The sequence below is a fragment of the Ischnura elegans genome, assembly GCF_921293095.1.
Source record: "Ischnura elegans chromosome 13 unlocalized genomic scaffold, ioIscEleg1.1 SUPER_13_unloc_1, whole genome shotgun sequence".
NCBI lineage: Eukaryota > Metazoa > Arthropoda > Insecta > Odonata > Coenagrionidae > Ischnura > Ischnura elegans.
The window spans coordinates 6,219,278-6,245,073 of NW_025791657.1; the positions used below are offsets into that span (position 1 = coordinate 6,219,278).

General features: G+C 37.6%; 1 protein-coding gene across 1 annotated transcript; it reads left to right on the forward strand.

Annotated features, from left to right (window-relative positions):
* The first annotated feature begins 1,123 nt into the window (after positions 1 to 1,123).
* On the forward strand, positions 1,124 to 19,502 carry LOC124172388 (zinc finger protein 2 homolog). Its single transcript, XM_046551839.1, has 6 exons — positions 1,124 to 1,158; positions 3,251 to 3,370; positions 4,442 to 4,573; positions 11,335 to 11,460; positions 12,477 to 12,549; positions 18,375 to 19,502. Exons 2-6 carry the CDS (start codon positions 3,302 to 3,304, stop codon positions 19,313 to 19,315), a joined length of 1,341 nt encoding a protein of 446 aa, XP_046407795.1. The 5' UTR covers positions 1,124 to 1,158; positions 3,251 to 3,301; the 3' UTR covers positions 19,316 to 19,502.
* The last annotated feature ends 6,294 nt before the right edge of the window (positions 19,503 to 25,796 follow it).

The window sequence follows — 25,796 nt, forward strand, 5'->3', positions numbered from 1 at the left end:
CAGGTGCCACACTTTGTTACACTTAAAGAACTGCATTTCATGATCCAGTGCCCTTTTCCAGTATGACCTTTCTGGGCCAGCAAAGGCCTCATTGACTGAAATAGGATCCTTGCCACTAAAAAAACTACCCAAAGCTAGAATGAAGGTACAAAGTCAGGGTAAAGTTTAGGGGTCCTATTTCTTAAAGGATATTTTCTCTCCCTCTCAATACTGGATTCCCTGACTTCAATGGATTCACCACAATTTTCAATACCAAGGAAATCGTTATTGGAGTCTACTTCCCCATCCAAAACACAACCTTGACTTTCTGTCATTGGTCCTTCCATTCTAATCTCATTAAACCCATTTGAACCACAACAACCTCCCCACAACTCTTGAGGAGTCTTACCTTGAATAGCTCTATGTGGTACATAGTTTTTAATGTAGACTGCTGTGTTACTGGTCTCCACCCATAACCCTTTGGTAAGCCTGAATCAAACAACATGCATCTAGTCATTACACATATTGTGCGATTAGCACGTTCTGCCACACCATTCTGTTCAGGGGTGTATTGGGTGCTAGTATGATGCTCTATTCCATTTACCCTTAAAAAATAATCTAACTTTTGATTAGGTAAATCAAGACCGTTGTCAGATCTTACAACCTTAATCCTTTTATCAGTCTTGTTCTCAGCCCAAGCTTTAAATTCATTGAATATATCAAATGTTTCACTTTTGGATTTCAAAAAAACAGCAAAATGGCTTCCTGGAATAATCATCAACAAGCACAAACATGTATATTGCCCCACCAACTTAAACATCACTTATTCGACCACAGAGATCCATATTTACCAGACCCAAAACTTGATTAACAGGCATGCTGACACCACTCCATTTTTATATGCAAGCAAAGAAAATATGTTGAACATCCTTTTTCGTATTGCTTTAGAGCATCCCATATATGTATTTTTTTAAGGAGATGAGTGTTTTTTCTCTCTTTCTTTTTCTGCAGAGTATTGAAGGAGGAGGAGCTGCTGATGACAAATCAGGGCCTTCTGTGGAGACTAAGGGCTGCATTCAAGATGTGATTAAAAACAATTCACAGCCCACATGCTCAGCCCAAACCACTGAAGTATACCTTCCTGTGCCAGACTTGGTACTGCCCAGGGACAATGAGTTGGTAAGTTATGTTCTAGTACACAGTAAAACCTGATTTGAACCACCTTCAGTTATACAAATTTCTCGGTAGCAATAAGGAAGATGATGTGTCTGTCATAAATATAAGTATTGTGGCATCATACCCCCGACTTGCCCGGATACCACAATAGAACCGGGGGGAGACGTCGCACAAAAATGAAAAGAAATATACAAATCCGCAAAAATCCCTTCCGAATGGGACCTACGGGACAAAACTATGCCACTCACTTCTCGTAATTCACATAAATGAAATATATTCCCCTTCTTTGAAGATGATTGTGCGTGGGGGGTTCCCGATTCAAACTGATGGGTGACGTTCGGGCGCTGATGCACTCGTCCAACATGCATTTACGGGAAGGAAAACGGACGGGGCGAAAGGAAGGGCGAAGGATATTTTCCTTGGGGTGACCCGTGGAGGAATCAGAACAAAACACTTACTCAAACACTTTCACTTAATCAAAATATAATTCACACAAATAAGGTTGCATATGACAAAAACAAAAGGAACCCTCTTACACGCTAATGAAATATGAATTGGTGAAAGCCACTTATGAAACATCAATGATAAATAAATAAAAGAAAACAACAACAATATAACTTGGTTTCTAGATGAAAATCAATATAGAAAATGATGACAGCAAAGTAAAGTTCCGTGGTGAACATGTAAATATGATACAAATTCAATGATTTCTTGACTGGGGAGGTAAATGATAGTCCATCCCGCCGAATACAAATTTGGTTGCAAACATTAATTGTACTTGGTGATTAATTTCACTTTCACTAATGTAATGGGTGCATTCCGTGACTGTTTGTCTTAACTTGGCTTGGCAGGAGACACGAGGGGGCTTCGGGGGGGGATAGCTGCAATCTTACTTTATCATAGTCCGAATTTGGACCAGGTTGGATCCAACAAACTCTCGTTCCATTTACTGCACTCCTTTCTCCCTTGTTGGAGGAAGCTGCATCCGGAACGGAGGTAATGCGTCCTCTTCAGCTGGTCCTTAGCTCCTTCGGACAGGGGGGATTCTTCTTCCAGATCAATCTTTCTGAAATAATGTTTGGGCCCCTTGTCTCCTCCTGCCGTGCGTCACACTGATTTTGGGCATAGGCTCCGCCCGACAGTCACTTAGGAATTCTCTCGCTTCTCTTACGCGCACCACCTTTTATTATCCCTCAACTTGGGGTGGGGGTAACGCACAATGAACAAAAAAGGGGGAGTAACAAGCCGTTCACTCAGGAAAAACCCGAGCTCCCCTCCTCCCACACACACACACTCACACACAACCATACAAAAATCGGCGAAAACTCATTCATCCCCTCTTACTCATCCAGGCCTTCCTCCACGGGCCATGGTCTGGGGGTGGGGTTTTGGGAAAGGTTGTGGAAAGAGCGGGTAAAATGGTAGGGAAGAAAATGCTCCGAGTAAAAATGCATTGTAATGGGGCTTGAACCATTGCAGTATATTTACGGGAAGTCATTCACGGTAATGCCTCCGTCAGTTGAGGGCTTTTCCAATTGTAAGGTATGAGGCCGAAAGCTGAACCACACTAATCTTTTAATAGTCAATATCACTTGTGCAACACTGGAAATCTTCTGATAGAAATTACTTGTATCTGATGGAGTAGCCTTGTGGATAACAGTGCGAAATGTCTGTTTAAGCCATTTGGCTTAGCTATAACTGGGCTGTGTCTCATTATAGCCCTCTCATTGTTTTTGCCATCTTCCTCCTTAGTTTCAATGAAGGATCCAGCTATAACTGTTGTGGCACCTCATTACAAGCCTGGGTAAAGAAAATATTGAGACAATTCATTGTACAGTGGAACCTCAATCTACCGTTCCAGCTGTTTTGCCTCTGCTCCAAGTGGCCAAAACTCATTCAAACCACACGCCCTTTGTGACATAACTCTCCTTCCCTAGTTGAACGTTGATACTCTGGAGTTTGATCCGGAAGTCACAAAATATCATGAGTACATTGGCCAGCTGGAGTGATCTAAAGGAAATGAGGATTTTTTATTATTTAATGAGCTTATTATTGTTTTTTCTTTAGTTGAGTGAAGCCCATTGCTATCTTCCAGTTTCAAGTGAAAGACGAGAATGAAGGTAACCTCAGTGAAGGGATTTATCCTATGCTGTACACATCAGATCCAGCAGGAATTTCAACTGATGTGTCAGACCCATTGGCCACTGATGAATTGGTGAGTTTACATCTGCCTTGTATAGTTACATTTTTCTACCGCACAATGTCATTCCTTAGTGGAATATTCCCAACACCTCTTAGAGCAAACGTAAAGCATTCTCCTACTCCTTATCAATAATGACCAGCTACAGAATACATTTCATGAATGAATCATTTTAAATGAATTATTTATTGTAATGAACCTTTTTTTTGCTTTTTTTATGCAAAACTGACAGCATAAATTTATTTACTGAGCAAGTTAGAGCACTGTCATCACATCACTGAGCAGTTATTAATGTTTTGATAGTATAACACAGTATTTAAATCTGGTTTTGACAGAGTGGAAGGGTGATTAGGAATTGAGAGTTAAGATGAGTACTGTTGAGTTTGGAACAGTTTAATAATATGACCATGACATCATGATGCAGCTGCTAGCCTGGTCCAACAACATAGCTCGTTCCTTATGAGAGATTGATATTCACAGGAATCAGATCAGATATGGATTTCGTGATGAAAGTGAATGGGAATATATAACAAGGACTAGGGATTTGTCCTTTACCATTTTTGAATGGGGTGTTGCACGTTGGCAATGCAAATCCATTACCAAAAGACATCAAATTTTAGTGAGGTGAACTGATTTTTATTTACTTTGACTCAATTTTCTGCTGTTGTTGTTCATAGTCTTGAAACTCTTCCACTATTGATGTAATATTAATATTTTGCTTATTCTTGGATTTTATTATTTTCTTAGAAATCAGTGCTTATGACTTGCTCATTTTTGAAAATTAATTATAATGCAAGGGGAAATCCACAATTTTAAGAGCTATTTACTCTCAAGATTTTCCCAATAAAGGGGTTCCTTCTTCTTCCCAAGAATTTCATTAGATTAAATTGAAACAATAAGAACTATATTGGCCAAATGTTGTTGGTTGATTAGGTAAATCTATTTCTACTTGGAGGCAAGAATCGTTCATTGGGAATAATTTATTTTGTACTGACATCCTGTAATTAAAGCATTCTTCATTATAACTTTTGCTTCTTGTACCAATTGATTATAATATGTATCAATGGAGGTTCCTCTTTCCAATAGAGTAATCCGGTAACATACAAGTGCCCTTCTGTTAAAGAAGATCATATCAGCGATGATGAAGATGGATATAGACTCAATGATTGCACTGATGGTGCATCAAGCAAACTGATACATCAAGACATTTCTGGTCAGGTAATACTCTTTATGAACTATGTATTGTCTGTTGACCTTGAGTTACATATAAACTGTATTTGCATCTTCCTAAAATTGGTTGTTCTTATATTTAAATATTTATTTTCTTTTTCTGTTATAAATCCTTATTAATCTAACTAATGATTTATGTACATCTAGAAGCAATCTTTTCTCTTTTCCCATCCATTTCTCCATTTCTCTTTTTGACTAATGTCTTTATAAGTCTATCATACCTCACGCTGTGGCTGATAAAGTTTTGTTTTTTTGAAGACTTCTCCATCTATTTTCTGTACTTCCTTGGTACTTCCTCATTCGATCCCTTTTACCTTCTACATTATTCACGAGCAACACATTTTCAATTCTTTCACTTATGACTTTCATGCGGCCGTCGATTTAAAATCTTGCTATCATTTCTAAATATGCTCAGAATGTAGTGTCCGATGAATGTTTTCCACATTTTTGTATTAGTACTCTCAGCTGTGTGGAGATTCCTCTTTTCTCTAGAGTGCTCTTTGTGCAGAAGCTATTCTATTCTCTATTTCTTTCTTGCTTCATCCATCACTGATAATTAGGCCTCCTGTAGCTTGTCTGCTTTTAAGGTTAGAGATATGAAAATGACATTGTGTTGAAACCATGGTCAGGAGTGGAGATATATGTTAAAGTTTTGGAAGTTATCATTTGTTGTTTATATTATATCATAGATAATAAATGCATTTACACCTGAAACAATTTCATACGCTTGAAAGCACTGTTATATAGCTTTTGATCAAATAAGTATGTAAAGGTTTCAGATATTTTTGTGCAAGATAATGACATTCTTCTTAAAACCTCAGTGCTCTTTGCTTTGCTCCTTTTTGGAAATTAATCACAATGATCGGGGAAGTCCACAATTTTAAAACCTATTCATTCTCAAGGTGTGTCCAATGAAGTTGTTCCTCCTTCTTTCCAAGGCTTATATTAGATTATATGAAAAGGAAGAATAACTTAATTGGATGAATCTTGTTCGTCAATTAAGTTATTCTGTTTTTTACAAAGTGATCAGAATAGGTCATCAGGGATTATTTGTTTACTACAGACACCCTGTAATTCAAGCTTTGTTCATGATTACTTTTGCTTGTGCACCAATTGATTACAATGTGTATCAAAATGTGTTCCTCTTTCCAATAGAGTGATCCGGTAATGCACGATTGCTCTTTTGTTAAAAATTATCAGATTAGCAGTGATGAAGAAGGATGTGTGGTTAAATATTGCACTAATGGTGCCACCAGCAAACAGATGTATCAAGACTCTTCTAATCCGGCAATACTATTTATGAACTTTTTATTGTCAGTTAAACTTGAATTGCATATGAACTATGTTGCCATCATTAATCCACAGTCCTAAAATTCGTTTCATACTCTTCAATTCTTGTCTAACATATGCTTATATATTCATGTTTATGTTATTATTTTATATATCCTTAATAACCTGACCTATAAAAACATTCAGAGCCATCCTTTTCCCTTCTTTCAGTCCACCTGCCCTTCCCTTTATCTGTCGATTGTTCTCATATGGCCATCATATCTCATGATATGCCCGATTAAGTTAAGGTTTTAAGAAGACCTCTTTGCTCCCACTATTCTTCATGCATATTTGTTAATTTGTGAAATTTTTTATTGTCAACATTCTTTGGGAGCAACACCTTTCCAAAGCTTCCACTTTTGACTTTTCTGCAGCTGTCAATTTTAAACCTTGCTACCTTTTATACATATGTTCCATATGTGGTGTCTGCTGTATTGTTTCCTTACTTCTATATTTTTATTCTCAGCTGTGAGTATATTATTCATTTTTGTAGAATGCTCTCTTTGCCTGTGCTATTCTACAGAGTATTTCTTTCTCGCTTCATCCAACACTGGTTTTTATGCTTCCTGTAGTATAACATGTTATTCAGTTGATAAGGTTATGAGAAGTGAAAATGACATAGTGATGAAACCATGGTCAGTAGTGGAGGTATACTTTAAAGTGGTGAAGTTATCATTTATTGTTTATATTTATCACGGATATATTGCATTAAGACCAGAAAAAAATTTCACATCCTTGAAAGCACTGTCGTATACCTTTTGAGAAAATAAATTGCTATGGATTCAATTATTTCTGGGAAAACTAATGACGTTTTTCTTCAATATGCATTATTAAATTTTTATTTAGTCCCTGGAAGTAAAAACACCTCAAGTACACACCACTCATCAATTGTTTGTGCAGGGTAAAATAAACCTTCATATTTTCCCATTAAAGTTAAGAATCTTTTGTCCTAAAAGGAGTTCATATAGTGATAACTTTTTTCATTTACTGGAATTGCCTCCCATTATTTCTATTCTGAGTTACTTATTTTTATTAGCCAAAATGTTTGATGCCTTTAATCCTCCAGCAGGCTCACCATATTCTCTGACACTAGCCGGCACTCGTGGCACTCAGTGCAACACTTGGTTTTCCTCTGATATTAATAACAAAAACTCGAATTAAGAAGCGTACATTCATCACCTTGTTATTTTAATAGAACTTTACATAGTTTTGGCAAAAAGTACAGATTTTTGAGTTTTTATAATTCAAAATTTTTTATTACATTTTTTTAAAGCATTTTTTTTAAGCAATACCAAAAACTCAGTTTGTACGTCTTAAGGTTTTTCACATCATTTATGTACACGTTTTGCAGGTAGTAACTGTTTCACAGTACTATCGGCAATAAAAGTTATTACACCTCCCACATTTTATTGTCGTTGATATGTTCTTTGCACGGCCACACAATACACTATTTATTTCCTTACTTGCTGACTCGCTCAACTGGTAAGTATTCATTTTGATAACTTGACAAGAATAATTTAATGTCAGCTGGTAGAGATAATATGTTTGACCTGTTTTTCAAGTGTGCGTTCATCAATGTGTATGATAAGGTTTTCAGGAATGTCCTCCTGCAATGTTTATCTGTAGGATTATTTGCCCTATATAATATGTGAGCATTGATTCCTGTGATGCCCAAAAATCTATTAAATAAAACTAATGGCCACCTTTTCGTAATTCTGGTCACAGAATACAAACTACACATTTGGTCAACCATGTCGACACCTATTTCCGTTGCATTGTAATCTAATATAATGCATGGTTTATTTGAACCTTCATCAGTGATCCTTTCAGCATGCATTGTTGAAAACAACAACACCACCTTGTTCTTCTTTGCAACATATGATAGGAGGGTAATGTCTTTCTGAAACCCGTAGAGAGATGACCCTATATCGCACGTATTGTTTGGCCAAAATTCAGGTGGAATCTTTTATTTTTTCAGCGTGTCAATGGTTGTAATGTTTTTGTAACAAGATGCTTGGCAAGCAGATAACTAGTACACCAGTTTTCTATGGTAAGATTACGATTAGTTGCCTCAATTGATCCTACAAGCCTCTTGACAATGTCTACTGGTGGGTTTGACACTAAATATGAACCGTTCATCTGCTTCCCGCGATACACGTCGAGATTACTGGTGAAGAATGTTTTCACATCAAACATAGTATATAACTTTATCCCGTATTTCGTGGGTGTGCTCGGTATATATATTGAATGAAACTGCAACGGCCATCTAAATGGTTGTAGCATTTTATCAATTGTCACAAATTTGCTCATATTATATGTTTTTTGACAATTTTCTATGAACGAGTTTATTATTGTTTGGATTGCAGCTAATTTATCTGTTTGTTTTCGGAAATCCCTACTTGCTCAGTAGTCAAATCCTACTGATTGCAAGAGAAACAAAAATTGCTTGTAACTCATAGCTGCCCTTAGCATTTGCATTCCTGAGCCATCTGCACTCCACAATTCTAAAGCATTTGCATGATGACCTTTTTTATGCCAATTAGGAAAAGTATACCCAGCACAGCCATAAATTCTGTTCTTGTCATTTCCTTACAATCCCTATCCCTTGAATAGTGGACAAGAGCTATTTAAGTTTGAATGTACTTGTTTGTTTGCATCACAATTTCATCAATCATGTCTATATCTATACATTTTAGAGAAGCCTTAGCCTTGTCAGGTGTATTTCTTACACAGAGTTTTGTGCCTGGTAGGGTTTTCATGATGTTTTTGCTCTTGATCTTTGTAGCACCGCAAAAAGAAGTTTTTTTCACTTGCAAGATTAATCAACTTTTCCAAAAAATAATTATTCTCACCATCAACATCACTATCTTCAGCAGTTATAGGTTCTTCCACGTCGCCATCAGAGGTAGCTTCATCAGTCTCTTATTACCTAGGGGTTATCACCTATGGAAATATTTTCCTCCTCATTTGTGTCATCACTCTCCTCAATGCGGACTTCCTGTTCCTCGTCTGACAGCTCTTGTAGTACACTCAGATAGTCTTCTTCGGCAACGAATCTTCATGCCCTAAGCAGTGTGATAACTAACTTTTGAATTTTTCTACATCAAAGTTCCATAAAAGGACAACAAAGTATCCAATGAAAATTAATTCTAAAAATGTACTCACATCATAGGGCTCACGTTGGGGAAAATGCCACAGGTTCATTTCTCTCCACAAACAGCTGCTCCTACACACCAAACACTTAGCTGTTAGCTCAACCTGATTCAGAGAAGGAATGGTGAATACTCTTGTGTTCCCACCAACTCACCTCACGCTACATCGTACAGAGAGAAACAATGTTGATCTATAATTGCCACTTCGGGATAGTATTACATCACCGGGCACCCATTGCACTGACAACGACGACCAGCTCAGCTAATTATTCGTTTTATTTCGAAATTCGAGATGCCACGCGCTTCAATTACAAACATAAATCTCCATAGTGCTACAAAGAAGGAATAATTGGTGCGTTTGGTTCACTGACCTACTACAATTTATAAAGTGAGACCGAAACGGCACAATGTTGCACTTTGTGCCACAGCGCCCCCGCTGGAGGGTAAAATTGACTTATAGACCAAAACATAAGAAATTATTCTCCTTTCTAGACCGTATTAATTTTCCATGTTGGTGTGTTATTATAAAACTATCTGCGATAAGTACTCAACAGGAGATTTACATAGTGAATTCGAGAAGAACATCATAATTCCCATACCCAAAAAGAAGAGAGCTGAAAAGTGCAAAGAACTAAGGACCATAAGCCTGAAGACACCTGTGTCAAAGATTCTGACAAGAATCATTTACAGGAGAATTGAATGAAGAACAGAAGAATTCCTGGATGAGGACCAATTCGGATTTAAGAAAAACAGGGGCACAAGGGAAGCAATTTTGGCTCTTAGGATGATCATAGAGAAGAGAATGGAGAAAAACAAACCAACCTTCATAGCATTACTCGATTTAGAGAAGGCCTTTGATAACGTGGAATGGAATTCAAGGCTTAGAATTTTAAAGAAATCGGCATACTCTACAATGATCGTAGAATTATTCATAGTTTGTATAAAAACCAAGCAGCTGTGATCAAATGTGGACCAAACGGTGCAGAAGCTAGAATAAGAAAAAGGGTGAGACAAGGTTGTGCGCTTTCCCCCTTAATTTTTAATGTTTACATAGAGAAAGCCATCAACGAAATCAAGCAGAAAGCTTCGGGTGTCAATATCCACGGAGAAAAAATTAGTATGCTGCGATTGCTGACGACATAGCAGTCAGAGCCGAGGCAGAGAAGGATTTGAAGAAGACGTTGACAAACATGGACAGGACAATGGCCAGATATCAGCTGAAAATCAAAAAAAAAAAGACTAAGATATTAGTTTGCAGCGAAAGAGAGGAGGCTAAAACAAACATGAACCTAGGAAAGCATAAGCTTGAAGAGGTGAACGAGTTCTCTTACCTGGGAAACCGAATTACCAGCAAGAAAGAAATACACAGTAGAATAGCGCAGGCGAAGAGGGCTTTCTACAAAAAGAAGAATCTTCTTACAGCTGAAAATACCAGCATAGAAGTAAGGAAACAATTCATCAGATGCTACATATGGAGTATGCTTCTCTATGGAAGCGAGGCTTGGACGTTGACAGCAGCAGAGAAGTCAAGAGTGGAAGCATTCGAAATGTGGTGCTACCGAAGAATGATGAAGGTAAAATGGATTCACCGTGTGAGTAACCAGGAAGTGCTAAGGAGAGTAGGAGAAAAGAGAAGCCTCCTAAAAACATTAAGCAGAAGAAGGGACAACTTAGTTGGCCACATTTTGAGGCACGATGCTCTGATGAAGACAATCGTTGAAGGACAAGTGGAAGGGAAAAAGGGCAAGGGACGGCCCCGAATGAGTTATATAGGACAGGTTATAAAGGATGTAAAAGAGAATAAATATGTAGCGATGAAAAGATTAGCAGATAGGAGAGAGAAATGGAGAGCTGCGTCAAACCAATCTTAGGATTGTTGACTAATGGTGATGATGAGTGTGTTATTATATTTGTGCTCTGCATTCTCATGCAAAGTTCTACCATAAAATAAGTTTCTATAATGAATAAGATTATATCTGGAGTTTAACGTATCCAGAAACAATTTCCCTGAGGATCATCACGTGGCTTTTGAAGGGATTTTGCAATGCAAGTAGGTTTTAAGTCTGTAGTAAAGTGGTAAACTTAATTAACATAAGCATAAACATTATGAAATGTTGACGTTAAATACTTTGACGAAGCTTGTAGGGGAGCATGAAGAATGTATCCATCTTGAATGAGCTTTAATTTTATTCGTGAGAAAAATTCTGCAAAGCATTTCTTTTTTTGTATCTCAATAGTGTATGATGATGATTTGGCATTTTGTTGCAGCCCATAACCTTAACTGCTTCCCAAGGTGAAAAGGTGGAAACTCTGGGCTCAGGAGCCGTAGTGGTAGACCTGGAGTGGACGCTGATTGGGGTGAAGAGGGAACCATCTCTGGAAGAGAATGACCAGGTATGTGAGGAATTCTTGTTATAGGATTTAACTTATTGATGAAGGAGATTGTTGGTAAATATCTAAACATTTATCATTCTAAACGATAGGAAGTTTTGCTTTCTGTACAGCTTTAAAGGTAACCCATTCTATTCAAAGTTTCTAATTCCTGAAGTAAGTATTCTTATCTCAAAAGAAGCCATTTTTATTCATCTTAATGGTTTATTTATGTGCTGTAGTTTACTTGCCTTATATTTGGCTAAAGTAAATCCTTGAACTAATAAATCATGTCTCAATAAGAAAATTATAAGTCAAATTCAAATCAAACTTTTTAGTGTTGTAATATGTAGGAAGCTGTCCACGAATCAACCCAATGTGGGGTAACATAACCAATGGTTTAAACTAGAAATGTAGTTAAACATTTACAGGTCTATTTTACTCTCTTATAAATGGTCTGCCTTCATGTAGGAGCGATAGCCCGGTGGTTATGGTGTGTGGCTACTACCTGGAACTTCTAAGCTCAATTTTAGCATTCAGCACTTTTCATAATTAGTTTCTACTTTTCATTTTACAAATGCCAGCTGTTTATTATTATTTTCATGATTTCCACTGAAAAATTTAGTGTTCAGTATCGATATCTGCTTTTGCAATGTAGCTGTGTCAGATTTTAACCCTTTTTTTGACATGGATGCCTAGTTTCAAATATGTGGTTTCGATTACTTCATTACCAAAGAAACCTTAATTCTTTCATGGTATCCCATGAAAATAAAATGGCATTAATTGCAGAGTTAACTAATGAAGATAATATTACAATGCAGGCGTAACCTAAATCAAAGATCACTTTGATGTTGAAAGAAATGTGAAAATATTCAATTCTCTGACAGTGTTGAAAAAGAATTTATTTTGAACAAAAAATATTTGTTAGTAATACCACCTTTTGATGCAATGTGGTGTATGAAGTAGTTTTTGTCAATCCTTAAAAAAATATCCTGAATCATTTTTGCATATATGATTCATCTGTTGATGATTTCTTCCAGCTTACTTTAGGTGAGGATGGGGACCCAATTGAGAGTTCAACTGTTACCCATGAGTCCACTACGGAGGCATTTGGTGAGTACTCTTAATGGTTGAAAATAACTCTATACACGGAGGAATTGATGCTAATGTGGAGGATGTACATGTTAATGCTTTTATTTAGCCAACTTTTTCTGTTATAAGAGACACGGTTGAGAATTCGACAGAGTCCACAATGGAAGCAGTGGGTTAGTGCTCTTAAGGGCTACAAATAGCTGTATATGGATAAGGCTGAGGCTGCTTTCTGACGGGATGTCTTTTCACTGGCCAACATCCCCAGCATGCCGCCGTGCTTTTGAATAACCATATGTCTCTATGGATTCCTTCAGATGAGTCTAATCACTTCATGGTCTGCACAGCACCAATTGCTCTCCGGCCTGTCACCGTGCCATCCACACCATCAACGGGCCATAAAATTCAGGCCGATTTCAGGTGCGATGACTTACTAGATTTCACAATGCCAGGCCGTGAATGGTGGATGATACTGTGAAGACATCTCTTCTTAAAGTGGCCATATTGTGATTGATTAGTCATCAATCCATATTTTCTGTTTTCTTTAGTTTAAGAGCCAAATGGATAGGGAAGGACAGTTACATTTACTTGCTTTTTTTGGTCATCTGTATCATTTTTAATGCCTTATAACAATTTTTTGTTGAATTGAAATTTTTTATTATATAACTAGCCAAGTTTTGAGGCTAATTTATTGAAAAAAATTAGTTACAAATCACCATAATGAAGCACTTGGTTTGAGAATTCACTATCAAAAAGTGGGATATTAGGAAAATATTTTAAATGAGTGCATTCCTTCTTGCCCTTCTTTCCCTAGAATAGGCTATGGTGCATTTTTAGGTTTAACAATGAGACAATAACGTGCTTCCTGGGAGTAGAAAATACTCCTGACATAATATAAATTTGAGAGGCATTCTCCAGTATTGAAATCAGTATGGCTAAGAAAGAGCCAAACTTGATTTCAAACCCATAATTGTAGGAGTTTGGTGTTATAGTTCTGTGTAGTATCGATAGTAGGTGTGATACTAATTTAGCTTAGTAAGGCAATAATTCTAGCTGTAATTTTTATCCACATCACTGCAGGATGTAAATTCAGGGACAGTCACCTTCCCCTTTCAACTCTTTTGTGCCGAACGTGGGCTTGATTTGACGTGGATGTGTCGTGCACCTAATGTCAGGTAAAGCTGTCATGGATTTTTCAATGCAATTGATCGGACATCTGCTGCTGCCAACGTGAGGGAAGGGAAGTAACCCCTGAGTTTGAAACCATCAGATGCATTCAGTGTTCTAATTCTGTATTTCGATTGTATAAGATTAGTTTGCAAAGTTATGGACAGTCACCTAAACTCTTTCCTGCCAGCTCCTGTGGTTGGAAAACGTTTTTGTGCTAAGAGAAGCAATAGGACATTTTAAACATTTCTGTTCGGAGTTCCATTTGGGGTTGAGTTGCATGGGTATTTTAGTCCCTTAGAATTGGGACCCAGCTCATCCTGTCTGTCCCTCACCCCAGTCACTAACCCTGTCATAGGAGTAACCCACAGTCAACTTTTTGCGTTGCTTGTGTTTTTTTTCAGCCAAACATTGCATTCTATTTTCAATAATTTACTCTTTTAAAAGAGTACCTGAGGTGAGGATGATCATAAATGAGTGGGAGGCTTTGTGCTTAATTTCCGAGGGGTGGCCTTAAGTTCTCGCTAAGCTGGATCTCAGGCCGGGCCTGAATGCTTCCAACAAATGCAACCTCAGCTGTAATTCCCCTCCCTCACATCGGCAATAGTCTTTGCATTGAAAAATCTGCGACAGATATACCTGACGTCAGGTGTTCTGCATATAAAAATGTCCGTCGCCTCCACCCAACATCCGCCACATAAGGGTTTAGCCCTATCCACCTACTCATTTATATCCTCAATCCAGTACTCCGTCGCAAAGTGATTTAATTGTCAATGGTTTTTGCGATGATATATTTTGTTGCATACTACATACTGTTGAATTTTGTTTTACTTTGAAATGAATTTTCCATTTTTTCTCTCTGCATAAGCAATTTTTAAGATGAAATTTTAGCGTTAAAATAAAGAATTTCTGAATTTATAGTCTCAGTACCTTGTGTTCACTAACTTTGTTGTCATTAACACGTTCGCTGCCGGGCCCGAATTCTACTGTCATTCCGCATGTGCCAGGCGAATATTTTCGAACCTATTACCAAACGGCAATAATGATATTGAGCCTATCTCCGGGTTTTACTAATATTTCTCGGTATATTTACACTCATTACGTGATGCGCTATCGCTTGTAACTTTATTCACGTGCGACGCCATAGGGCGTCTCCCCACTTTTGACAATGCCTAAAATTTGGTGAGACGCCATTTGGCGGCTCAGGCAATTGGATCTGCGTTCCAACCTTTTAGTGTACACTCAAAAGCTACGACTGAAAATAACGTTAAAACAAATTTTAATTGTTGATAATGCTTTTCATAATATTTGCTATTGTATCCGGAGATGATTAGAGCAATGATTTATATTTGGGAGGCTTAGGTACGGCTGATCCGGAGAGATCATAAATTTTGTAGAAACACGTTTGGCTTTTCTGAGGGCAACTTTTCGGCTCATCGTCTGCAAGAATTCTTTGTAACATTCGCGATAGCCAACACGGGCTTTTCTAAAATGAAGAAACAGTGCGAAAAATACTAATTCTCGATTTTATGTAATGATAATTTTATCCTCTATATTACCAGACTTCGAAGACTTCCTTCAGTGTTATTTGTATTTACCAGGTAGTGCGTCGATTTTTTTAGACCCTATCAACGGAATCCCGAAGAATATGCAACCATTCCTCTATAATTTATCGTCTTAACTGCTGGAGAGAGATCATGTGGGCACCTGGATTCCGTGTTTCATTCCACAGTGTAAAAGCATTAACAATGCAAGTCCAAAAAGAGCATCAACGGCCACCTTGTGGCACCACCTTACTGTTTTTCGATGGGTGCAGTGATACAACGAAAGGGTGTCGAAAATGTCAATTCCTCCCTTTATTTTATTGTACACAATCACCATCTTTGGCTTAATAACCACTTCCCCTCTTCGATTTATTTCCCCGTTGGGATTATCTCCTATCTGATGGCGGTGGAGATCATGAATACGTCGCGCTGATCTTTCCATTTCTTTACCGTTGCTCCACAAGTTTTTCATAGCACTGAAATGCCTTTCTTTAACTTAGCACTCGTTATTTCTCTTGACAGCCCTTTCCTATTTTTCCTAATGGTTCCCACATAATGAGACTTATCTCCCAAATTTCTTTCCATAAGCGTGGGATGAATTACCTCACTAGAAGTATCTAAACATTACAGCAGGAGCAGGGGTGCCGACTTACAAAAAATATAGGGCGGCCCAAACCGGGGACCTTGTCTCTGTAAATTTTATAAGTAGTGAATCTTAAGTTTTTTTAAGCATTTTAGAAGAGTAATATGATCGACATTAGAACCCTGATCACTCGAATCTCGATATCTGGACACTCTGGGGAAAAATTGACCAGCATGACACATTTTTTCCTCACATCTGCAACGAATTTTTGGGGGGGCTCGGGCCCCCTCAGGCCCCGTAGAGTCGGCGCCACTGAGCAGGAGTTATTAGAATGTGAATAAAAAAATTGAATAAGAAATCATACCTATATTAGAAGAAGAATGATTACCTGACTCTGAGGATTCATACGACTCCTCAGACACCCTCACTTAGCGGTGTCTCCTTCAGAAAATCCTTCAAGGTCGTTGGTGGAAGCCGAATTGCCAGAATGAAACATATGCTCGATTTCTTCGTCGTTAAAACATTTCTTTCCCCCAATAATGCGTGACGGAGTACACATGGTATATTCACTAAACTGGTTATCATTTCCGTATCGAAGGCACAGACACAGAGAATAAATTTGGTATACTGATGCGCTCCTCACTCGATTAGGTATGAGCAACAACTGAGGGAAGGAAAATAAACGAAAAAAAGCTCTGCAAATGTAATTTGAAACATTGTGTGGAGATATAATACCTCAAGTTTCCACTTGAAACATAGAATGATATAGCCATTGAAAAATGGCACTCCCGAAAAAAACATGAGAAACCGAAGGCGAAAAAAAATTAAATTCGAGCTGAAATGTGTTACTAATACCCTCCCTTCACAGAAGATAACATTGTCTTGTCAGTCAATAAGGAAATGTAGCTTAAATTTCAAGTTCTATACATCGCTTGATGATTTAACGAAAACGCTACTTTGACGCCCATTGGCGTCTCACTAGTTGCGTCCAGCAGCAATGCGAGACGCCATATGGCGTCTCACCAACTCGGATTTGAAGTTATGTGAGACGCCCTATGGCGGCGCGTGGCAGGGAACGTGTCACAACAACTCCGTTTAAAATTCCACAATGCTTAAAAACGTTAGTAAATTTTTTGAAGGTTAAATTATTGAATACAAGCACTCAATTTGGTTTAAAATGCTGGTAATGCTATAAGTTGTCCATGGACACATGCCAAGATCGAGTAAGAGGCTCAAGTTCAGTAGCAGGTGTAAAGAAGGGCACACTGTTGTCTCCTAACACTGAGGAACGAAGAAACCAGTGTGACTCTACACTTAAAAAGCTACACACAGATACTCTCCAAATATTCTTATTCAACTCAGTGTGGAAAACGTTTTCCATTTTATAGGCGCTGGCAGGAGAGGGTTCAAGTGACTGCCAATAATGTTGCATCCCAACCCTTTACCCTTCAGTAGTGACTGCCAATATTGTTGCATCCCAGCCCTTTACACTACGTGGGGTACATAGGTGGGCGATAGTGTTTCATCTGTTTGCCATTTAACATGTAATGGCTTATTATGCACCTGATTTTCAGTAATTGTACATTATTAAGTCCTCACACAGTCGTATGTTAGTAATGGCACTTGGTTAGCATAAATAGAACGAGAAAGGAAGCTAGCATGATTTGGCCTCACACCAGTGTTAAAATTTTCTGTCAGCATCTCTTACAGGTATGCAACCAATTTCATATGATTTTCTCTACATTGACAAGGACACAGTGTTTTACACATCCAAGTTACTGTTATAGGTACCTTGGCAAGTGGCCTGCTTTATTGCCTCCTCGGCAGGGAAGGGTAGTGGGGGTGCAAGTGACCAAAAGCTGATGCTTTACCAGAGACAAAGCTCAAATGTGTTCCCCACAGGGAGTAACAGAAATCCGCACTCATAAAATACAGAGTGGCATTTCCCAGCAGTACGATTTATTGAAAGTACACGTCTTCTGGGTTCTTTTTCTCCTAGCTTAGCTGATACATGGGTATTATGGGTGTCACTCTCCTGTCGCGTTTAAATATAGCAAATCTTCATCTTAGCATAATTACTAAAAAGTCAACAGAATAGGATGTGTTATATGTTCATTTTTTATTATAGACTGTGAATAAAAATGATATTTTAAATATTGAATTTACAAAATTCCAAGATGAAGAAAAAAGGTTTAAATCACAGTCTGCCATAAAAAGTACCAATTCCTTAAGGGGCCTGATTTCATTCTTCTTCATCAATTGTAAGTCAGATGTGTGGTTTTTATGTGTTTCAACTGATGTATTTATACGATGGATTATAATGGTTCATGTTGCCGAAGTCGTTTTTGTGTTATCTGTTTCTATCCCAATCTCTTCCCCTCTATTGATTTTCTGATTTTTTTCTTGGGTTTCAGGGTTCAAGTACAAGTCAGGCTGCATTTTAACTCTGTGATTTATGGCTTTCTTCATTCATTAAATAGCTTTTGAGTGGTAGGTTTAGGAGACTTAGCTTTCATTTTTTACTGTGACAGTTGTCATTTGAAATTCTTTTCTAGGGTTCCAAAGAGACGATGGAATCCCCATTCAAACAACATCAACTTCATATCTGCCTGCGGAAGGAAATGTAAGGAATTCTTCAATTGATGAATGCACTGGTACCACAGCTTTGGTGACACATATAGATTCCAACACTGAAGCATCCCTAGTAAAGACAGAAAGAAACCTAATGGATGAAGATATGGAAAAATGTGGCGCTGTAGATACTGATAAGAAAACAAATAGCTCAATTCCTGATGATAAACAGTGCAATGCGAGAAACATCGAAACATATAAAATCAGTGGAGGCGGAGGCGCAAAGACCCTTTTCAGGGAAAAAGGTGGTTTTGATGCACCAAATACTACACAAACGGGAGAGAAGCCATATACTTGTAGCATTTGCTCCAAGTATTTTGCTCAGAGAAGAAGCCTCAATGCACACATCCGTTCACACAAGGGAGAGAGACCTTTTTCATGCAACGAGTGTGATAAGTCTTTCTCGAAGAAGTACCAATTAGTTCGTCATAATCGTACACACACGGGAGAGAAACCTTTTTCTTGCAACGACTGTGAAAAGTCTTTCTCGCAAAAGAGCACCTTGGTTAGACATGCACGCACGCACACGGGAGAGAAACCTCATTCTTGTGGCATTTGCTCCAAGTCATTTACTCGGAGAGGCAACCTCAATGCACACATCTGTACACACACGGGAGAGAGACCTTTTACATGCAACGAGTGTCAAAAGTCTTTCTCGAATAAGTACAACTTAGTTACACATATTCGTACACACACGGGAGAGAAACCTCATTCTTGTAGCATTTGCTCCAAGTGTTTTGCTGAGAAAAGAAGCCTCAATTTACACATCCGTTCCCACACGGAAAGGGGACCTTATTCTTGCAACTTGTGTGAAAAATGTTACTCTAAGAAGAGCCACTTAGTTAGACACGTACGTACGCATTAGGGAAAGAAACCATTTTCATGAAACGAGCGTGAAAAGTCTTTCTCGAGAATGGGAGACGTAGCGACATTTTTTCGTACACACTCGGGGGAGAATTCTTATTCGTGCAGAAGGTGCGATCATCCTTTTTCTTTAAGCAACTTTCTGGTCGGACACATTTGAACGCACGCAGGAGAGATACTATTTTATGCAGAATTTGCGAAAACACCCTTCACTTAGTTGTTCTCTCAACTGTCACATGCTAAACCACTAGGATGAGAAACATTATTTGTGCGGTGACAAAGAGCCTATTAAAATGGACATGTGTGCACACCCAATAGGATATTTATTTCTGCAACATCTGCAGCAACTATTTCACTCGTTAATACGACCTAGTTACACATTCGTACAAAAAGAGAAGATTAAAATTATCAATTTCACATTCGCTGTAAATATTTTTATTAGAGTGCTTACCTTCACAGTCACATGTGAGAGCAGCTATTTTTATGCATAACCTGAATCAATCCAGCACTGCAAGGAAAGACCTTGACCACCACATGTGTGCATGATAAGATTTGAGACATTATTCATGAAGAGCTTTTGTTATGTTTTTCACTTTTTGTTTCAACCTCTACTGCCACATTGACACGCAAGTGAGAGACACTATTCATGTTGTGTATGCTGTGATTATTTCACTCGGCTAATTCACCTTTGTGCATGCAACATGTTTGCTCGGGGAAAGGATAATTCATATAAATGTTTCTAATTCAATCTCATGCAAATATGCACCTAAGAGCCAAATAGTTAATTCTTGCCTGCAAATCGAGGAATGAATGATAGTTTAGTGCCAACATGGATTATTGACAATCTATGTGAATGCATGAAGAATGTACCAAGTCATGTATTTTTAGATTTTCAAAGTGAATATTGGAGGAAAGCAGTTGCAGAAAAGGGTACAGCCAGTCTGGCAGATTGGGATAAAACAGCCTGCATTCCACATTTTTGATTGAAGACGACATTTATTTTCACTCCAACGTGTGTTGCTCAAAGCCCAGCCTCTACAGTCATTTCATAATTGGTTCTGAATTTTCATGGAATGTATCATGTGTCCTTTGAATATGTTTGGTTGAAATAATCAGTATTGTATCCACATGTTATAAATAATGTGATAATATTGCACAATAATAGGCTCATGTCCGAGTTTGCTAATTTTATGAATTTAGTATGTTTTAGTTTATTTTCATTCTTAATATATTTTCAATTTTATTCCTACTTTTTTATTTTTGGTCGAGGCTGAGCTGTAAGCCACCGAGTACATCCGCTGTGTTGCGGATGTTGGGTAAAACTTAAGATATAAAGTTTAGTGGCCATATAAGAGAGTTAACTTGTCGAATAATCAGTCACGGACGAATGGCGGCATTACCCCGAGCTGATATGAGTATCCCCAGCCAAGATAGGCCATCTAAATGATACATAAAGCCTGTGAAGATGCCGTGATTTGGCGAAGCGAGGCTTCCCCTTATTGTGCCTTACATCACCTGGGGGTTAGGGCAGCAGCTATTCTTCATATGAGTGAGGGTGGAGACCACTGTGGTCTGCTCGACGACACTCATTTCAATGCAGGCATGAGAACATGTACTTAAACAGCTGTGGTACTACAATGAGGAAGGCAAGGGAAACTGCCACATAACTGTCCCGAGGAATCGCTGCAACTCCAACTTTAATTAATCATGCATGATGGAATTCTCTTAGGTAAAACATGACGGAGTTCAGCTGGACCACCATTCTGATCTCCAGGAGGAGACTGCCCGAGAGGGTTAATTTGTCAACTGTGGTACAGTTATGACGCAAGGTACACGGAACGTGATATCACCAAGTACCTGCGGTGAGCTAGAAAACATTATGGTGGGAATTCCAAATTTAAATCTCATGTTGAATATAAGTCTTTTTATTGAGTTAACTGGGAAAAGAGTGGGCAGTTAAAAATTTCCATGGCAAAAATGATACGTTTAAAAATACAAATATGTATGTGTTGCAAACAGTCTCCCTTTTCTACCCATTCCATTCCATTCAACTTTTCTGTCATGTCCTCTCAACTTCACGCCGAAGACGTCAACTCTTTGTCTAAGAGAAATACCTCTTAAATCCCTCCCAATTGTTTTCTAACTATCCCGTCTACCTCCAAAAATTGTTTAAATTTGCTTGCACCCTGTGAAGTTCTACGTGAAAAGTCACAACCGTTGCCGAAATATTGGTCAGTCAATTTTCAAATTCTTTGAAATACTCTAAGGGTCGGTTTTATCATGTCTATTCAGCATTAACCGGAACATTATACTGTGGTTATCTTAACTAAGAGGTATTTTAGAATTGAAGTAGTGAAAAGTAATTTAGGGTGACGGTTAGTTTAACAGATTACTTCAAGTGGAAGATATCGTTAACTCTGATTTTTATGCTCCGAAAAAACGTAACTAGACATTAAAAAACCGGCCCTAAATGTTATCTTAATGTCTTTTTACCGTAAAAATTAATGTTACAGCCTGTTTCATGCAGCATTTGCTGCAAGTCTTCTTATCAGAGTGCTCACATTACCCAACACGACCGTACAGATATCAGCGAAAAACCTTAATCCTGCAATGTTTGCTGCGAGTTTCTCTCTGAGAAGTCTAACCATAACAGGCACTATCATGCAATACAGGAGATCAACCTTATTCACCTATCTCTCTGAGATTTTGCCTTGACAGTCAAATGTGAACAGAGTTATTGTAATCCCGTGGCAGTCTAATTAATAAGTGCTAATTAGCCTTCAAGATCATTACTCGTTATTGGCTGGAGGACTTTTTGTTTGAAATCGTATGTTTACTTTGATTATGTTGTAGTGCTAGTAAACATCAAATATGACAATGTTTTATAACCTAATCCATACATTCTGGCACTTTTTCAATTGTGAAAACTATTCCCTTTTCTGTAATTGTAGAACATTACATTTCATTGCACAAATTTGAAACGGGAACCAAAAACATCTATTTTAACTATTCCATTCAACATTTTGTCACTGTTCCTCAAAAATTCATTTCTCTGTCACTATCATTTTCATAACTGTATATGATTGACATATGAAGAACAAATGGGTAAATTGATCTGTATGGTGGTTGTTTGCTCCTGGATTCCCTAAGAGAGCTCAATTATTATCACGTTGTAGGTTTAAATGTGCTTTAAAATCACCGTGCAGTGACCTGTTTTAATCATTTGACAAAAACCTGCACGGTCTATAAAATATTGGCAGCCATTAATTATTATCATATGATAATTATGTTTGCACTAGCTTTCTGTGTTATTGATGTCGTTAGTTTAAAGTATAATGATATCAGGGTTATTTGAAAAATATTTTGTTTCAAGAAATATTTAAGCCATGGAAGATGTTTTATGTTTGGTTCCTAATTTTATTAAGTTGGTCATTGGTAAATAAAAAAAATTTTAAAACAAGAAATTGCTCCGACAAAGACCAGAAGTACTTTAATCTTTATAGGTTTTCTAATAGTTGTTAAAAACCCTTTTGATTGTGATAAAACCAAAATTCGAGATAAAGCATAAATTGAATCAAAAACATTATTTAAAGAAAGGACTTATATGTAAAAACAATAGTTTTAATTATGTTCTGACAAGGACAGTTTTGCCAAACTTAATTGTAATCTAGTGAATCAAAATTGAGGAATTATAGAAAATATAATCATATCACAGCATAAAAGCAACTCTCTAAGAAAATTAACAACCATAAAAAGGCAATTTAAGATTTCATTTATTACAGGCTTATTTTTTAAATTTGTTTCTTAATTCGTAATTGCATTTCTTAAAATGTTATGTTGAACATTTTTTGAGCTGCAAATTTAATTTTTAATGCCAGACCACTTCTGTAGGTAAATGTTTTTTTAATAAATTCCCTTAACCTCAAAAGTTCCAATTAAATAGTCAAGGGTTAATGAAACGTTAAGAAAATATATTCCTCATAAATGATCCTATTCGCAATGATACTATCATTGAAAAAAGGAAACTAAGTGATTATCTAATGTCATAATTACAACTATACATACAAATGTAATTCTATGAGTGAAATGAGTCAATGAACAAGAATTTTTTTAATTTACTCAACTGTGAAAATTACAACCCTCAATCTCATTTCAGGTACTTTAAAAAGGATATTGAGAAACGTCTGCATGACCCCCAAATTGTATTACAATGCCGTCATGTATTTTTCAGTGTAATGGCGAACTTGAAACCTTTTCTGGGCTCCAGGGATTTTGTCATGTAGCCTAAATGTGAACCCCAGTACAAGAATTCATACACAATTTTGCATAAATCGGTTTACATAAAGGGTCAGTTTGAAAGCTGTAAAAAAAACAACTTTTTTGATAGCAATGAAAGTGTAAGCTTGGTAATTTAAGTGTTATTAAGTTACAAAGCTTACTTTGGAATAATTTTAGCTTTAGGAAATTAAAATATCAGCTGTGAGATAAGTTCGACGGGATTCCGCACAAAATATACAAGTCAACCGCCAATGAATATAATTTGTGGATGAATCTGGTTAATTTTAACCCTTTCGCTGCCGTTCAATCTCCGAAAGCCTTCTCCTCATATGCGGCGAAAAGGTTAAAATGCGTTTCGTCGGCCAATGGAGCAGGTACTCCCAGGATGGTCGTGGTACACCCTCCAAAGTGTCGCTAATCCGGTACCCTATCCTTGACGAGCTAACCCACGCAGGACCGTCTCATCGAGCCTACCAGCGGGGGTCGAAAAGTGACTGCAATTTGAAAATCAATCAATCAATCCGATCATCGAAAAAATATTGTTTGCATCGCACTCCTGCCAATCAAGCACGTCTTTGAACCGTGTTTCTGCGATGAAAAATAACGATTTTGTGAACTTTGCCAAAAACGTGGCTGCGGACCACCGGAAAATACCCGGTTTAGGAAAGTTAACAAAATCGTTATTTTTAACGCAGAAACACGGTTCATAAACACACTTGAATGCTTGATTGGCAGGAGTGCGATGAAAAAAATCATTTTTTGATGATCGGATTGATTAATTGATTTTCAAATTGCAGTCAGAGCGGTCACTTTTCGGAAGGGAGGCTGGTAGGGTCGATGAGACCCCAGCAAGGAAAAACTGATTTCCATCAGATTTGACACTGATTTCCAACAGGTTTGACGCACTGATTTCCTTCTCCTTTGAATCTGATTTGAAAATTGAAACAGCTGAAAATCAGTTGGAAGACAGTGGGAAATCAGTTGTGAAGGTCCAACATGGCGGCTGTTTTCCTACTCATTTCCATGAATGTGGTTTGACTCTGGTTTCCACTGTTCAACAGATTTGAATCCGGTTTCCCCGTTAAAGCTATTTCGAATCTGTTTTCTACCTTCATACCTATCTGAATCTTGTTTGCGACTCGATTCTCACATCCTATGACCTGCTGATGCATAAGTTAACTTCGGATACATGAGTTAACTGCTGATACCCGAGGCGGAAATAATTATTTCCGCCAATTCCAAGTTTCGCAGAGCTGCACTCAACCAACGTTTGTAACTTCACATACTACATCTCTATCATCAATCCTGATGTAGACTCAGCTGAAAAAAGTTAACAAAATACAGCCTAACAAAATGAACTTCATGTAAGTCTCCCACCACAACAAAATAACACAGGCTCTATTAACGTATTTATTAAGAATGCACAAACCCTGTTAGAAGTACATATTCAATTGAAAATACATAGTCATCTAATTTGGTAAAATTCTGCGGCAGAATACACTTAAAATCTCAATTTCATGCGTTAGAAATAATTTAGGGAAACAGAATTTACAGATGAAATCTCATTTGAAGGAGAGTTAGACAAACTAGTCGTGCTTTTTGTAATTGTTTATCAGTTCTTGAAAAGTCATCGAAAGGCAAAAGTTTTGCCAAGAGTAACAGAACAGTCACTGCACCAGAACAACAACAACTTACATCAGATTCCACAATCTTGAATTATCGAAGAGCACAAATTTTTCCGTGATTAACAGAAAAATCACAACACTAGAAAATATTTCAGATGCCTTTATGAAAGAAAGACTTCTTTACGTGACTAATGAAAATAATTCTGGTTCAGAATTAAGCCAACGATATCTGTATGTTACATTACAGAAACTTGCCATTAATGTTTAAATACATGAACACGGTCGTTTCACTTAGCACAAACAAACCAGCAAGATACACAATATTCTGAAAATCCTGGTAGGTTCTCTTCGGCGACGTAACGCAAGTACATATTATACATATTGCATACAAAAATATTAGTAATCGCTCAAAATCTGTTGACACAAGATAAATTATTCAATGAAAACACAAAAGATCGAAACCACATCAGACTTTCACTGTCGCTTGAAGACTGAAGAGATGCACGAATGGCTTAATTCAACGCTGCGGGAATTTAGCACTGGTTAAATAATACTGATATGATTATTTTTTCACCACGC

Bases quoted from the DNA above. Each gene is read 5' to 3' on its own strand.
- LOC124172388 (XM_046551839.1), top strand. From the start codon at position 3,302: ATGCTGTACACATCAGATCCAGCAGGAATTTCAACTGATGTGTCAGAC. The intron at 4,574-11,334 runs GTAATACTCTTT...ATTTTGTTGCAG, and splicing joins ATCAAGACATTTCTGGTCAG to CCCATAACCTTAACTGCTTC. The intron at 12,550-18,374 runs GTGAGTACTCTT...ATTCTTTTCTAG, and splicing joins GTCCACTACGGAGGCATTTG to GGTTCCAAAGAGACGATGGA.